Below are 14,906 nucleotides of genomic sequence, written 5' to 3'. Positions count from 1 at the left end.
TCATTAAAAACAATTTTATTTATCTACATAGCGAAGAGAATAATACGAACATGATTTTCTGTTGCGTTGTATCATTGGGCATGATTTACCAGTTCATTTAACTTACAGCTTCAGTGGGTTCTCCACGCCGGCTGTGTAGCGCTTCTCAGCTTCGGCCCAGTTGATGATCTTCCAAATGCCCTCTACATAACCAGCCTTATTGTTGAGATACTAGAAAAGTCATATTAGCAAAGAAATATCTTGGACACACGATGCATGATACAGCCCACTTACCTGGAGATAATAAGCATGCTCCCACATATCAACACCGAAAATCGGAACATCAGTAGCGGCCACCGGATCTTGGTCCTTGGTCGTAACAATGTCCAGACGACCCTTAGGTCCACCCTTGCTCACAAGCCATCCCCAACCACTGCCCTGCAGACCGAGAAGCTCAGCACCAAATGCCTTCACGAAAGCCTCGTGTGATCCCCAACGGGAGACAATTGCTTCCCGCAGCGAAGGCGCAGCACTAGCCAAGTCATTGCCCGGAGTTCCGGGGGGAGTGAGATTCTTCCAGAAAAGAGAGTGGTTGATGTGACCGCCGCCGTTGAACTTGATCTTCTGCTGTAGACTGATCAGGGTGGGAACATCATTGCTCTGAGTAGCTGTGACTTGAGCGGAGAGGGCGGCATTGAGGTTGTTGATGTAGGTTTGATGATGCTTCATATGATGCAGTTCCATAATCTGCTTGGAAATGACGGGCTCGAGGGCCTAATGGGGAAGATTAGCTTATTTCGGTCCTTCTGATCTCACCCCGACGCGAGACTTACATCGTAGGCATATGGAAGAGGAGGCAGGGTGTGAGTTGGAGCCGACATGATGATATGGTTGTGTGAAAATTGTCTTCACAAAAAACTGAAGAGAATAAGAATTAATAGAGGGGACTTAGGGGACGGGTTGTATGCGAAGAAAAGAGAGCGGCTCTCAAGGTCCTCCAACGTGAGGGGCTGTGTTGGATGGCCGTCTTAAGTGATCCCCAGCACGTCACTTTTGTTCACCAAGGTAATAAGTCACCTTGGATGTTTTGATGAAACGACCGGCTGCTATTCCCGCGGCTGACATGTCTCTCGTCCGGGTTGGTTGAGCCATGCGAGGAATTGAGCACATTTTGGCTCCACCGCCCACTCAAGGGGGAGTATGACATCCCAGCCTGATTCTGATGCACGTTAGACTATATTCCGTCTTACTGAGTATATCGGAAATAAAAAAATTACTCTAGGAGATGTGGGTGATTCCCCATATACCCTATTGGAAGGCAGTTGGAAGTCGGTTTACTTCGGACATAAGCACCAAAACGTGAAAAGTGCTGTCCCCACCTGTGTCGGGGGATTGTGTTTGGGGAAGTTCTTCCAGAACTTGGCGTCATGCTCTTCGATTATTTTCTAGATATATTGACAGTGCTAATCAAAATCCTATGTTGGCCCTTCACGGCGCACTTAGCTAACCTATCCATCTCTATGCTCAACAATCTTTCGGCCATATAGAGCTTTCTTTGGATGTCGTGTGAAGTCCTGGAAGCGTTTTCGACGATCCGAAATGCACATCATGTTTGAGAGCCGCCAGCCAAGTGGAATTCTCCGCGAATGTCTGATTCCAAGGATCATCGCTTCCATACATCATCAGACGAGCTGTGGACTGAATCATCTCATCCGAAGGATAGAGACCCGTCGAGATCTGATCCTGAATGTATGAAACCAATCCGTTACGGAGGATCATATAGAGATCCACGCCCTTGGGAAAATTATGCATCGAGGGTAACTGATCATGAGGTTGTGTCGCATCGGACATTTTCATCGGATCCACGGTGGTTCGCTCTTGACCAAGCAACCAGGCGGGCATGGCATTTCTGACCTGGAGCTCAATATCGGGATCGAAACCCCAGTTGCCTGTCCACTGGCTCATGTCTGCCCCGGTTTTGAAGTGCTCGGCTAGATGATCTGCTCTCTCGTCCCAAGTTGTGAAAGTCGAGTTGCAAAATCCACATCGTGAATGTAGATTGAGGAGAGAGACTCGCCATTTATCTAGGAAATGGTGATCTTGTACGTTATGCATCAAACGGAGGTGTTGTCTCAGATGGTCTTTTCGTGAAAACTCCCGTAATGTTGAAGGTTTGTCTTGGCATTGAAGAAAGTTATGTGTCTCGAGGTGATTGCCATCTGCATTCTGCGCTTGACAGAACACGCAAATGTTGAACCCGTCTGCTTCGATGATGCCGCCTTCTGGCGCACAGCGCCACAAGTCAACCGAGATATGTATCGCTTTTTCATGTCGGGTCCACTCATATTTAGTTCGGAAGGAGTCGCAGCAGAAAGTGCACTGAAACATGCGAGATCCCTGTATCTTTGGCTTTTCTAGTTGGCCAGCTAAGCGTGAGTTCTTCCGGCGCTGGTGGCGCTTCCCCATGCTTGGATTTGGCGTAGGGGGCCTTTGAGCTTGCCGATGAATAGGCGTAATAGCTAAATCAGAACCAGAGGAACAACTATTTTCAAAAATGCTCATCGAGGGAGCTCCGAATAGAAACGAGCTACCGGAACTACCGGAACTATTCACAGATAGACGGCCGGAGTCGCTATAGTAAGCCTGACCCTGATCGGGGTAGTGGTGCATGTTCTCGAGTGCTCGCATAATGTCGGACGTAGCAGCTGGTTCGCTTTCAGGTGGTGATTGTTTCCAGCGCTCCAGAGGGGACAAAGATGTGCCGGCACCTAAGCTTTCCCCGGCCGTGGAGTCATGCTCCATGCGCTTTCGCCTTCGCCGTCTAGCATTGGCGAACCAATTCAAAACTTGGATCTTGTTCAGTCCAGTCTGCTGTTCTAGTTGAGCTCTTTCATCTGGCGTGGGGTATGGGAAATTTTGATGTTGATGCAGCCATAGCCTCAAGGCTTTAACAGCGTCTAAGGACAATCGCGGATATGATTTTGCCCTCGTGGAACGTTCGGTGGAGGAAGGGTTCTTTGAGAGATCCTTGGCTAATTGTTCCCGAGATGAGCTGGCGAGTGAAGACTGAACCGATGACTGGATCGAGTGGTCATTCTTCACGGAACTGTCTGACCACTGTGATATGAAATTGCGACCTAGTTCATCGGCACTTATCGAGTTTGCATTGGAACAGACTTCGTTATCAATCTCTGAAGTGTCAGTGCCATTACATGTCCACCAGTCAGGCTGGAGAGCTCCATGGTCCACAAGAGAGTCCCAGTTGAGGTGTTCTGGTTGGCTCTCAGCAATCGGGAAGTCCGGCCACAGCACATGTTCAGCGAGATTGCTGGAGTCCATCAAATTGATAATTCTAAGAAGGGATGGGAGGACAGTGTGGAACAATGAAGAATGCGATTTGGGGGGTGACCGACCTACGTTAAACAGAAGCAGAGACTAGTGGGGTCCTTCCAGCTGCAGCAAACAGCCTACTGAGACTGCAGCTCTGATTGGCTGCGATTCTGCTTTCTTAGCCACCTCATCTAAAATGCATCAAGCGTCGCCGAATACAAATTGAATACCACCAGAATTATGGCCTTGAAAAAGACTTGAAACCCGTGGAGGCTTTAGATGTCGCCCCGCGATTATTGTGACCATCCATACAACGGAAAATGAAAGCAGGTCTTTTAATAGCTGTCGTCTGTTGTATCATATTTTCTTTAAGCTACTCATAAGGTTGTTATGAACAGGGCGCGCCAAGAAGGCTCATTTTGATCCACAGGATCCACATTATTATTGGACTTGTAGATGTGACTCGAAGTACTCCGTACTCATGGCCTGATTCATCCCACAAATAAGGAGCTTTTCTTGTAATACTATATTTTCCTATCTCCGAAATCTGACTTATTACCGTAAATACGGTGAAAGTCGGAACAGATTCCCCGAAGGACACTCACGTTGTCTGTCGGATCGTACCTGAGACCACCCTTGTCCATACCTATTTCGCTAAGTGGTCAAAAATTAATCATTTCTCCAATCTACTTGTCTTTTATTCATAGAACCACTAGGCCAAGTAAGACGCTACACATGACCAAAAATGCGGATACATGCTGGATCCCCACCCCCGGTCTAGCCTAGCGAAGGTTTCCAACATGGAACTACGACCAAAAAATGCCTGGATACCCCAGAAATCTTGGAGATGATCCTGGCTCAGTTGGATATGCGCACGCTTCTCACGTCTGCGCAACGAGTCTCCCGTAGCTGGTCAGACCTGATCAGCAGCTCGCCGTCCATCCAAAAGGCCCTTTTCTTCACTCCAATTATGCACTCTGAATGGGGAATCAAAAACAAAACATTCAACCCACTTTTAACTGAGATTTTTCCATCTATCTTTCCTGCCAAAGATGGACGGCAGGGCACCCAGTTCCCCTTGTGTGACCCACCTATGACTGAAGACGCCAAAATGATGGATCGCATCGTACGAAAGGACGCAAGCTGGCGTAAGATGCTAGTCCGACAGCCTCCGATCTTCGAAATTGGAATTTTTGAGATATACAGCTCAAGGGCAGGCGATGGCGCCAGAAGCTCTAGTATCCCTGTAGGATTCTACTTACCATCATGATCTGACTTCAAACTCTCGGGCAACTAATCTGTCGCATGTAGGCAGATTTAAAGATGCAAGAATCCGGACACGATGGAATTCGGATGGAAAGGCTGTTTGATGTTTTTCTGTTGACGCACCGGTCCACCTATAACATTCATTGGGCCACGAAAAAATCGACCCGGTTTTATCACAAGTCCCAGAAGATCACCGATGCGTTCTATCGGAATCTAAATGAGTTTGGCTTGGTTCTTTGTAAAAGCACGGTAGTACAGTGCACCAGACGCTCGCTGTCCAGTCGGATAGGAATTCCTCCAAGTCCTGAGGAAATAGTCAGGGAGATCATAATTGGCAAGTATAGAGAACACGGTTTGGGCGTTGATCTCAGGAGAAAGAATATTGAAGAATCGGAACTGAAGAGGGGTGAACCAGTGTTTTGCGACCGCAGATATAGATAGTCAGCTGGTCTCCCTTCTTATATAAATGACGTGCAATTATCAGCATCCATCTCCAGATCAGCAATATTACCGTGATTCTTCTCTTTTTCCTTGTTTTGAGATACAGTAGATGGACCCCGAGACTCTCCCGCGAAGAGAAATTTGTAGTCGGTAAGTATACCCCAGAGAATAGATCTCTTAGTTCATAATCTTCTTCTAAACGGAATTGTCAAATAGTCATCGAAACCGTGCTACTATAGGCGGTATATAGGGTGCAGAACTTGGCACTCTAGCAAGGAAGTGGGGTAGCTAAAGGACTTACAGGCATTTACACTGTCACACTGTCTCACCGAAGGAAGAAATTCAGTATGTTGCAAAACGCGATACGGTCAAGCAGGGGTGGTTTACGCATTGACGTAAGGTTAACTATCAGGGGTTTGCTAGAAGTTGAACGAGAAGGCCAAGCGTTGCCAGGCAAGATCCAGTATATACGAAAATGTATACAACCCTAAATAGAGTTATGTATTAGCTGTTTAAAGGTGCATAGCTTCCCCGGCTGAGGAACTTGAATCTCCAAGTTTCAATTTGCGGGGTTTCGGCTGTCAATGAGCCTCGGTCGCTCGGCGCGGGCCACGGAGAAAGGCCTTGATTAGTGATAAGTTCCAATGTTCAGACTCTGGTCCATATAATTGTCTCCCCTGCTGTCTTGCTCCATATTTTCTTTCTTCAATATCCATAATCATGTCGGCTGCTGAACAGGTCCAATTGTCCAACTTCTCCAACATCTTCTCCCTCGATGGGAAGGTCGCGGTCGTGACGGGTGGATCGCGCGGACTGGGTCTGCACGCTGCCTCGGGGTGGGTTTTTTTTTCTTTCTAGCAGCGTCCTGCTGAGAGATGCAGTATTTTTGAGAATTATCGCTAACATGTAATGAAAGACTTTTGCAAGCGGGCTGCTCGAAAGTCTACATCACATCCCGCAAGAAGGATGCCTGCGATGAAGCCGTCGCAGCACTAAATGACCTGCCCAACAAGCGGCCTGGTGCTCAAGCCATCTCCGTCCCCGCTGATAGCTCTCGCATGGAGGAGCTGGATCGCTTGGTTGCTGAGATTTCCAAGACCACTGACCACGTCGATATCCTTTTCGCCAATGCCGGTGCCACCTGGGGCGAGAAGTTCGATACCCATCCCGAGAAGATGTTCTCCAAGGTGATGGACCTCAATGTGAAGAGCATTTTCTATACTATCCAAAAGTACGTTCCGCTGGCTTTGGCTACTGAAAATTGAGAATGCTTCATCTCTAACCATTACCAGACTTGCGCCCCTTCTCACCGTCAAGGCCACCGTCGACGAGCCCTCTCGAGTCATCGTCACCGCTTCCGTTGCTGGTATCGGTATCGGTTCTATTGGCGAGAATGCCACGCCTAGCTACTCTGCCTCCAAGGCCGCTGCTATTCATCTGGCCAAGAACCTGGCTGTTGAGCTGGGCCCCAGGCACATTCTCACCAACGCCATCGCTCCTGGCTTCTACCCGTCCAAGATGGCGACTGGTCTTATCAATGCCAAGGGTGGTATGAAGCATTTGGAGGAGTTCTCACCCAATGGCCGACTGGGCCGACCAGAGGATATTGCGGGTTTGGTGGTCTTCTTGGGATCGCGGGCTTCCAGTCATTTGAACGGAGCTGTGATTGCGACTGATGGAGGTGCTGTGCTGAAGGGAAGACTTTAGAGGCAGAGTGGGAGTTTATAGTTAATGCAATTAGTCAAGGAGAAGAGAATTATGGAAGCATTTGTGAGCCTTGGGGTATTGAATACTCGAGGCATGTACACAATTGATATTCAAAGACCGTATACAATGTCGTAGATGTATTCAAAGATCTCTATTTAAAGCTTCGCGGGGGTCGAACCCACGCGGCCTTGCACCGCCCGATCGATAATCTCCATTGCCTGGAACAGCTCATAGTCATGCTGTTTCGGCGTCACGACCTGCACACTCAGTGGGGAATCTAAGTATACGCGGCGATCGACTGTTTTCTCGTCCCCTGTATCGTAGGTTGTTAGCAGCATTCTATAGACAGCCCTCTCAAGTCAAACTTACATAGCAGACGATTAGCCTTATCCCAGCTTCCCAGCACAGGGTCGCTCATAGCACGACCAAGCTCAAGGTCAGATTCCACAAAGGGTCGCACAGGAACAACACCAGCAGGGTAATCCAGCAGCACGAATGTCGAGGTGTATCCAACAGCGTTATACCGATCCATCTGAGGAACTGGGTGGGGCGCGATCGGGCAGACGATAGCATCAATCTGGCGACTCTTGGAGGATGTCGAAAGAGTCCACATCTTCATCATCTCCTTCTCGACCTGGGCACGTTGGGCCTGCAGCTGCGCCAGCTGGTTGATATTCAAAGCCTTGCCACGCTTCATGCGACCCTGAAGCCAGGGCGTGAGGGGCTCGCCCATGCTCTCGATCAAATCGAGCATGTTAGAGCCACCGTCAACGCCCATGAGGCGACCTGCTAGGGCTTGACATTTCGGCAAAACCGGTGGAAGCGGGATCTCCACAACTTCTACACCGGGTGTCCGGCGCAGGTGGTTGGCCACTTCTTCAAGGATGCGGGTAATCGGCGGCAAGGGAGTGACCAGCCCGTCTGTCTTGAGAATGCCAACGGTAAAATTGCGCGGCGGGGCAAGAGAGGCAGGGACCGAGGGAGGAGGCCAGTATCCTGGTATACAATCTTCCCCGAACAGCTCAGCGCGCGGCACAATCTCGGCCATGACAGCCGAAATGTCCGCAACAGAGCGTGCCAAGGGGCCAGCTACGGGCTGTAGGGAGATCCGGCCCTTGCCTTCAATCTGTCCGCCCTCTTGCCCACCGTATGGAACACGCCCATCACTCGGCTTGAATCCATAGAGACCCTGGCACATCGCTGGAATCCGGATGCTGCCGCCAATGTCTGTGCCGAAGCCGATCATGGACCCATTCATCGCCAGCAGTGCACCCTCGCCACCAGTACTGCCACCTGCCGTCCATTGACGGTTCAAGGGGTTCAGGGTGCGACCAAAGAGATGATTGCAGCTGTCCAGCGTGCCGAGGGTCTGTGGGATATTTGTCTTGGCGATGATGACCGCACCGAGAGACTCGAGTAGATCGACCAGGTCAGCGTTCTTGCGTGCAGGCTTGAATGCTAAAGCGGCGAGTCCAATGCTCGTATCCACTCCTTTCACGCAAAATGTGTCTTTCACTGAGACGGGTAGACCATGTAGAGGGCCGACAGGGCGACCGGTTCGCTGGAGGTGGGCATCGAGTTCCTTTGCCTGGCGTAGTGCCCGATCGAAGAGGGGTTCGGTGATACAGCGGGTAAGTTGATGGGCAATGGCTGCTCTCTGAAAGGCTATTAGAGTGACTAACCAAATTGACGAATATGCCACTGGTAGTACTCACCTTAGAAAAGCCTCGAATCACCTCCTCGGCTTTCAACTTGCCTCCAGTCATAGCAGCCACAAGTCCACGCACATCATACTTCTCTGTGATTTCCAGTTCCTTGGCAGTGAGAATGCCACAAGTGCGTGGGATCTCCATGACATTGACTCTACCGTACTGCTTCGGCCCCTCGGTGATCGACTCGGCGGGTGAGAGCATCCCCGCGGGAATGAGATGCGCTGGCAGGCGCCATTCAGCAGGAATAGCAGCAGCTAGCGCATCTTGCTTGCGCTGGGCAATTGCGACATATGCGGGCTCTTGGGATGCCATGGTGCGTTGTCTGGGTTAATTGAAGTTACTGGCGGCCAGAGAGCTCAAATACGCGCCAATGCGGGGAATGCGGAGAAGCCTCGGCCCACACAAAAGTGCCGACCCGGCGAGTGATGGCTGGAAGTGAGAAATTTCGATCGAAAATTCGATCGATATTAACATGTTTATTTGCACAACCCCTCCGCTAAAAATATCATTTGCTATCTACACAGCGTTTTTTTTTTTTTTTCAAAAGCGCGACACGTCCCTCCCAAATAATCTGTTCAATGTCCACCGGAACGCCACCCGCAGCTTGTTGCGCCAGCTGATGGACATGGTAATGTACGCTGCGTTCCAGACGACCCGTGCCATGCGGCCTGTTAGTCCTCCAGGAAGATATTTACTGCGCTTGCTTGGATCATGCATATCGTGAGGGATTTGCATCAGGGCCTTCTCGCTTCCAATGTAGGCCAAAGTCCCCATGTTGCGGAACGAAAAGGGAGGTGTTTGTGCTAGGTCCCGCTTGTTCAGATGATCCGCGAGCCACTTTGCTTCCTGGAAGGTCGCTTGTGCTGTGGCAGGAGGAGCCCCAGTCTCCAGCATGGCATTGTCGCCCAGAGCAAAGACATCGCTGAGAACTGCAGTCTGTCCGGCATCGTTTTGAAGTTGCACCCGTAGATGACCATCTACGAGCAGAGCACCTGTTTTGGGGACCTTCTTATATTCCCAAGAAGTCTGTCCAGCGGGTGCAGCGGGATCTGATTCGCCCTTAAGGGTGTAGACGGAGTTGTTTGGGAAATCTTTCACTGCACTTAGTGACTGGCTGACAAACTTGGTCATCGCATTTCCCGTCGCCCAGACACACATGCCGACGCCAACTTCGCCCTCCTCTTCAGTTGTCAAAGTCAAGCAGCGCTTGGGGTCCATCTCATGGGGTGCTGGTGCACCAGGTGGACCCCAGCGCAAGCTTTTGACATGGTGAGAGGTTTTGATGTCGATGCCTTCGCTCCTCATCGTGTCCATTGCATAGCGGGACAGAGACTCGTCAAACATTGACAGTACTTTGGGCGCAACATCGTAAAGACTGATCTTGGGAATGCCGTTCAGAGCTGGATACAACGTCATCAAGTCCTTGTAGATGAAATCACGCAAGGACGCAGCAAGTTCAGTGCCTGTGGGGCCTGCACCGACAATTGCAAAATGAAGGAGCCACTTGCGCATCTCGGGTGTCGTCGTCGGAAGAACCGCCAACTCGAAGCACTCGCGCAAGCGCCGCTTCACCCGCTTGGCGTCGCCTATGTCTTTAAAGAACATAGCATTTTCGCGAACACCGGGAGTGCCAAAGGTCTGACTGACGGTACCGACAGCGATGACCAATTTGTCGTATGGGACCTCGAATGTCTCGCCTTGTTCCCAGTGGCGCAGATCCTTGATTGGCTGCTTGAAAGATGCTTCGGGACCTTCATCGACTTGTCTGTCATCCTCCGAGGTGCGCGGTGACTCTGTCACGCCGCTTCTGACTACAGTGGCCTCGCACAGGATAGTCTTCTTCTTCAAGTCAATGGCTTGTGCAGCGGCCTGGATGAAGTCGACTTTGGCGCGTGGATCGCGGACTGGCTCGACAATATTGGAGAAATCCAACGAGCCACTGGCTGTGTCGGTCAGGAGGGGGGTGAAGACAAAGTATGAGCGTGGAGAGATGATTATTGGCGAGAAGGACTTGGGCGACAAGCGGCGAGAGATGGTATACCCACCCCAGCCGGAGCCAAGGATAACAACGCGCTCCTGTTTGCTATCCGACTTGGTCGCGGCAGTTGAGTGTTCAACATATGTTGCAAGACATCTTTGTCCGGATCTGCTCTTCAGAGAGACCTTGATTTGAGGATGCTTGAATGTAAGGTAATCGAAATGGCCGATCAGAGATTGGCGGAGGTTGACGGACCGCGCCAGTGGCCGGAGAGGCATCGTAGGTCAATCTAGCTGGGCTGATATCAGTCCTTGACAAGACTGGGTTCCTTCAATCGCAATTCTCTAGGAACGCCGGATATCTTAAGCCATGGTCGTGAATATTCATGGTTTCCCGCTGACACATACATGACTTCATCCCGCGGCCAATTGCGGCTACATAGTGGAACACAGATATCAAAAGAAGGGAATACTCGGATCGGAATCTCAGACACGAATCTCTCCTCAGACCCACTGGCATCCACACGGGTTCGGATTCTCGAGCTCCCGCAGCTGTCCTACTGTGAGTAGAATTGGTGAATTCTGAGGGCTGGTCGTGGTCTTGTCTCCAAGGGGAAACCCGGAACCCTTCGGAGTCATCGGTGAAGATAATGGCACGTGTCGCTCGAGCCTATCGGGTATTTTAGGCTTGGGGTGGTTGAGGATTCTGTTCACATGGCGATGCAGAAATTACTCTATGATGAACTCTCAGAAATTATCGAGGATGCAGGGAGTTAGCAGGGTCAAGAGGTAAATGTTGTGGTGAAAAATGAAAGAGTTCATAGACTGGGTAGACATCACGTGAGCGTGGCTTGCATAGGTGCCTCCACGGGAAAAGCAATAGTTGAGAGAGGTTCTAATAATGCAAATGCGAAACAAAGAAAAAACCGGGATCGGTGGGAAAGGAAAAAAAAAAAAAAAACGATCAAGCGAAATTCCCAGTAGGAAAATTTTGCGCAGACAGCTTCAAGAGCTTCTGAAGAGCAGGAAGCCGAAGGCGCAGTTGTAACGCGGGAAAAGAATCCGCATTTGTTAAAAAAACCGGATGCATCGCATCTTAAGAACCTCTGTTCACCACTACTTATCTTGCGCGATAGCAAGATAGTAGTAGCCGAGAGAGGATCTAATAGTATAAATGCAAAACAACGGAAAAACCGGATCTCACGAAGAAAACCGTAGGTAGGGTAGTAGCAGAGAGAGGACCTGATAATGCAAATGCGAAACAACGAAAGAAATCCGCATGTATCGTATGTTGAGAACCTCTGTTAACCACTGCTTGTAGGATTGCAGAGCTAAGACAGGACCTAATAATGCAAACTTGAAACAACGAAGAAATAATAATCGGGTCCAACCCAAAGGCCACTCCTTATCTTACGTGATGGTAGAACAACAGTAGCAGAAAGAGGATCTAATAATGTAAATACGAATCAAAGAAAACCCGGATACATCGAATTCAGTCAAGAACCTCTATACCACACCTAACTACCACACCTATCAACCTATCATAAAATGTGAATTAGCGGAAAATAATAAATGACATGAATTCGCGCTATGGTTTGGGGAAGCAAGAAAAGAGACAGAAGAGATAATTTTGTTTGAACTTCCATAGATGATTGATGTGTGCCTGAGGGGCCGATGGGTCTATTGTCTATGTGTGGATGTCGAAGCGCAACGTTAAGACTCACTGTTATCAACAGGCCGCCAGAAACAGAACATGCGCGATTTGAAGAGACATGATGCAATATATAGGAATGAGCATTATCTCTAATTCAGATGCAATCCCAGCGGCTAGGTCAAATTGAAATTTGGACTGTACGTGGCATGTCTTGACAAGTGAAATATAACGGTCTTGTCACTTGAGCCATGAGACACAATTCCTTCAACCTCAGTATCATTTGCATAATTCCATAAGCGAGGCCAACGCCAGAGTTAGTAGTGCGATGTCACCGAGATATCCCTTCCCCGCATGGACCTGCATTGCCAGTCCTATAATGAAAAAGAGTAGGCTGATGGCAGCTGCACATAGCCTCATTTTTCGCCTCCCAAAAATGAGACTCAGTCCCACAAGCGTATCAACCATGGGAGTGATTTTTGCGCCAACTGAGCCATCATCGGGCATGTGGTATTCCTGAAACGCATACCATGTAGGGGTATACTGGCCATGAGTGAATCTGGAAAATGCGCCCAGTAGAACGACGGAGGAAAGGATATACACCGGCAATTTGGCGAATAAGGAGGACATGATGGTGAAGCGACAAGAGAGCACTAAAATTGAGTGTCAAAGAACAGTAAGACAGATGAGAGCTTAGAAAGGAGAACGGGGTAAGCAGCAATGAACTATATTGTCCGATATCACGTGATCGTGTGCCTTATCCTCCAGCCTTGCAGCCTTGCAGCCTTGACATCACCGAAACAAACAAAGAAGCGTATCTTATCTCACAACTTATCAAAATCATTTGCATGTTTGATTTGGTATATCCGATAGCTTCCTTTTCCAGCCAAAGCTCCTTGGCTCTGTCACACTCCATGAATGTAGCTTTAGGCCGCGTATACCTACAACCAATCGCCACTGATGTGGCGCAGTGTGGCGCTCGGCAATGAGTCAGACAACCCGACAGGAGAAGTGGGACGGAGTCGGCCATCTCAGGTTGGAAGCTCGGACTTCACCACACTCCGAAGCTAACCCAAACCGACCTCGGATTTAACCATAATGCGTCTTACTTTGCCTCCCCGAGTTGTGACACTTCCAGCACCTTCGGACATGGTCGATAGCGCTTAGAAACCTGCAAGCTTGATACTGCCGCTCGGATCGCTTAATCGTCCGCCGGCGAATAGCATTGCTCCGAAGGTCAAGGCAGCATGGTCGTACGTATACCTGGTGTGATGTGGTCGACCCCCGAGGTGACGAATATAGTGGCTGCCTAAGCCCGAGAACCGAAGTATAAAGGAGAAGTAGAATAATCACAGTTACAATAAACCAGATCACCTCAAGGTCTATTTTCTTCTGCTTGATCTTTCTTGATCGTCTTCATTTTTTAAGTCAAACTTAACCCAACAAACATCTTCAGTCAATACAACATTTGCTTTAGATAAGTATATCTGAACTGTGTTTATTCACACCAAGATGGCTTCTATTCACGATTTGAATCGCCCGCCGAACCCATTCTGGGATCATTTGGCCGCATCCTTCGAGGATCATCCTTTCTTCGCTCCTCGAGGCCATCATCATCCTCCCCCTCCATTCTGGGGCTGGGGTAACCATCACCATCCTCATCGCCACCACCACCATGGACCCCCTCCACCGTCATTCTGGGGATGGGGTCCCCAAGACCAAGAAGAGAACCACCCGCGGGGCTCTGAGACCCCTCGTGCCCAGACCACCGAGCCCGCCGCTGGCCCATCTAGCTCTAACGAAAAGAGCCGCGATGCCGAGAAGGGAGCAACCTCATCTTCTGAGGTCGAGACCGAGAACGAAAAGCGCCCCCATGGCCGATGTGGCAAGGGTAAGCATCACGGCCGTGGTGGTCACCATGGACCCGGTAGAGGACGAGATGGCAGGGGCCGTTGTGGACCCAGTCGCCACGAACACCCTGGATTTGGACCATTCGGTCATCACGGACGAGGAGGTCATCACTGGGGAGGCCATGGCGGTCGAGGCAGACACCATGGTGGCCCTCCCCCTCCCTTCGGCGCTGAACCAGGCTTCCAGAACTTCGACTTCTTGCGCAACCTCGCCTCTCAGTTTGGAATCCAGTTGAACGGCCCAGCCCCAGAAGGTGTTGACTTTGTGCCATCCGTGGATGTCTTCGACACCCCGGCCAACTATATTGTGCACGTCTCTCTGCCCGGTGCCAATAAGGACGACCTGAGCATTGATTACGACCCCGATGAGTCTGTCCTGCGTCTCGCTGGTGTCGTCTACCGCCCTGGTATCAGCGAAGATTTGCACCAGGCTCTTGCATTGGAGGAGCGAACCCGCGAAGTTGGCGTCTTTGAGCGTGCAGTCCGCCTAGGAACGCATGAGGTTCCTGCTGCAATCTCCATTCATGACATCTCTGCTAAGTTAGAAGATGGTATTCTGAACGTGACTCTCCCGAAGATTGCGCCAGAGCCGGAGCTGAAGAAGAAGGTTGTCGTTGAGGACGGCAATATCATGAATGAGAAAGACACTATGCAGATGGACGAGAAGGCTAGCGTGACAATGACTCCCTCTGAATCTGATGAGAGTGATTTTGATGATGGGGAGACCAAGGATTATGTGAAGGTCCCTGTGAATTAAACCAAGGAAATAATTTGTTTTTTCTTTTGTTGGGAGTTTGGCGTTCTGTTTGGGATTTCCTGCTTTTTAGTTAGTGCTTGATCCAGATTGATTAATCAATAGCCACTCTTATGCGGGTGATATACATCAACTACCCTTATTATTCTTAGGCTTTATCTGTAAAATGTATTGTTTCG

The 14,906-nt window shown here is 49.8% G+C and overlaps 7 protein-coding genes across 7 annotated transcripts; 3 read left to right on the top strand and 4 right to left on the bottom strand.

The window, feature by feature from the left end:
• Nucleotides 1-53: 53 nt before the first annotated feature.
• Nucleotides 54-1,087, bottom strand: N7473_010137 (superoxide dismutase). Its single transcript, XM_057156076.1, has 3 exons — nucleotides 813-1,087; nucleotides 274-753; nucleotides 54-210 (listed from the first exon to the last, which is right to left on the bottom strand). The coding sequence occupies exons 1-3, from the start codon at nucleotides 858-860 to the stop codon at nucleotides 103-105; spliced, it is 636 nt and encodes a 211-aa protein (XP_057004731.1). The 5' UTR covers nucleotides 861-1,087; the 3' UTR covers nucleotides 54-102.
• Nucleotides 1,088-1,503: 416 nt separating this feature from the next.
• Nucleotides 1,504-3,318, bottom strand: N7473_010136 (homeobox domain-containing protein; the record flags this gene model as incomplete). Its single annotated transcript, XM_057156075.1, has 1 exon — nucleotides 1,504-3,318. One exon carries the CDS (start codon nucleotides 3,316-3,318, stop codon nucleotides 1,504-1,506), a length of 1,815 nt encoding a protein of 604 aa, XP_057004730.1.
• Nucleotides 3,319-4,161: 843 nt separating this feature from the next.
• N7473_010135 (uncharacterized protein) lies at nucleotides 4,162-4,980 on the top strand (the record flags this gene model as incomplete). The annotated part of the gene is made up of 2 exons (XM_057156074.1): nucleotides 4,162-4,555; nucleotides 4,621-4,980. Coding segments are annotated over exons 1-2 (738 nt in total), but the record flags the coding sequence as incomplete, so codon positions are not given.
• Nucleotides 4,981-5,710: 730 nt separating this feature from the next.
• N7473_010134 (oxidoreductase, short-chain dehydrogenase/reductase family) lies at nucleotides 5,711-6,778 on the top strand. The gene is made up of 3 exons (XM_057156073.1): nucleotides 5,711-5,852; nucleotides 5,933-6,247; nucleotides 6,309-6,778. The coding sequence occupies exons 1-3, from the start codon at nucleotides 5,737-5,739 to the stop codon at nucleotides 6,721-6,723; spliced, it is 846 nt and encodes a 281-aa protein (XP_057004728.1). The 5' UTR covers nucleotides 5,711-5,736; the 3' UTR covers nucleotides 6,724-6,778.
• A 100-nt stretch (nucleotides 6,779-6,878) lies between these two features.
• N7473_010133 (putative general amidase) lies at nucleotides 6,879-8,747 on the bottom strand (the record flags this gene model as incomplete). The annotated part of the gene is made up of 3 exons (XM_057156072.1): nucleotides 6,879-7,036; nucleotides 7,093-8,380; nucleotides 8,439-8,747. 3 exons carry the CDS (start codon nucleotides 8,745-8,747, stop codon nucleotides 6,879-6,881), a joined length of 1,755 nt encoding a protein of 584 aa, XP_057004727.1.
• Nucleotides 8,748-8,975: 228 nt separating this feature from the next.
• On the bottom strand, nucleotides 8,976-10,691 carry N7473_010132 (putative pyridine nucleotide-disulfide oxidoreductase; the record flags this gene model as incomplete). Its single annotated transcript, XM_057156071.1, has 1 exon — nucleotides 8,976-10,691. The coding sequence occupies one exon, from the start codon at nucleotides 10,689-10,691 to the stop codon at nucleotides 8,976-8,978; it is 1,716 nt and encodes a 571-aa protein (XP_057004726.1).
• Nucleotides 10,692-13,575: 2,884 nt separating this feature from the next.
• Nucleotides 13,576-14,730, top strand: N7473_010131 (Hsp20/alpha crystallin family protein; the record flags this gene model as incomplete). Its single annotated transcript, XM_057156070.1, has 1 exon — nucleotides 13,576-14,730. One exon carries the CDS (start codon nucleotides 13,576-13,578, stop codon nucleotides 14,728-14,730), a length of 1,155 nt encoding a protein of 384 aa, XP_057004725.1.
• Between the last annotated feature and the right edge of the window lie 176 nt (nucleotides 14,731-14,906).

This window comes from Penicillium subrubescens (assembly GCF_028828155.1).
Source record: "Penicillium subrubescens strain IBT 31985 chromosome Unknown utg000007l_segment0_segment0, whole genome shotgun sequence".
In the NCBI taxonomy this organism is placed as follows: domain Eukaryota; kingdom Fungi; phylum Ascomycota; class Eurotiomycetes; order Eurotiales; family Aspergillaceae; genus Penicillium; species Penicillium subrubescens.
Note: the sequence above shows the minus strand (reverse complement) of the source record. Positions and strands in the feature narration are given on the sequence as shown.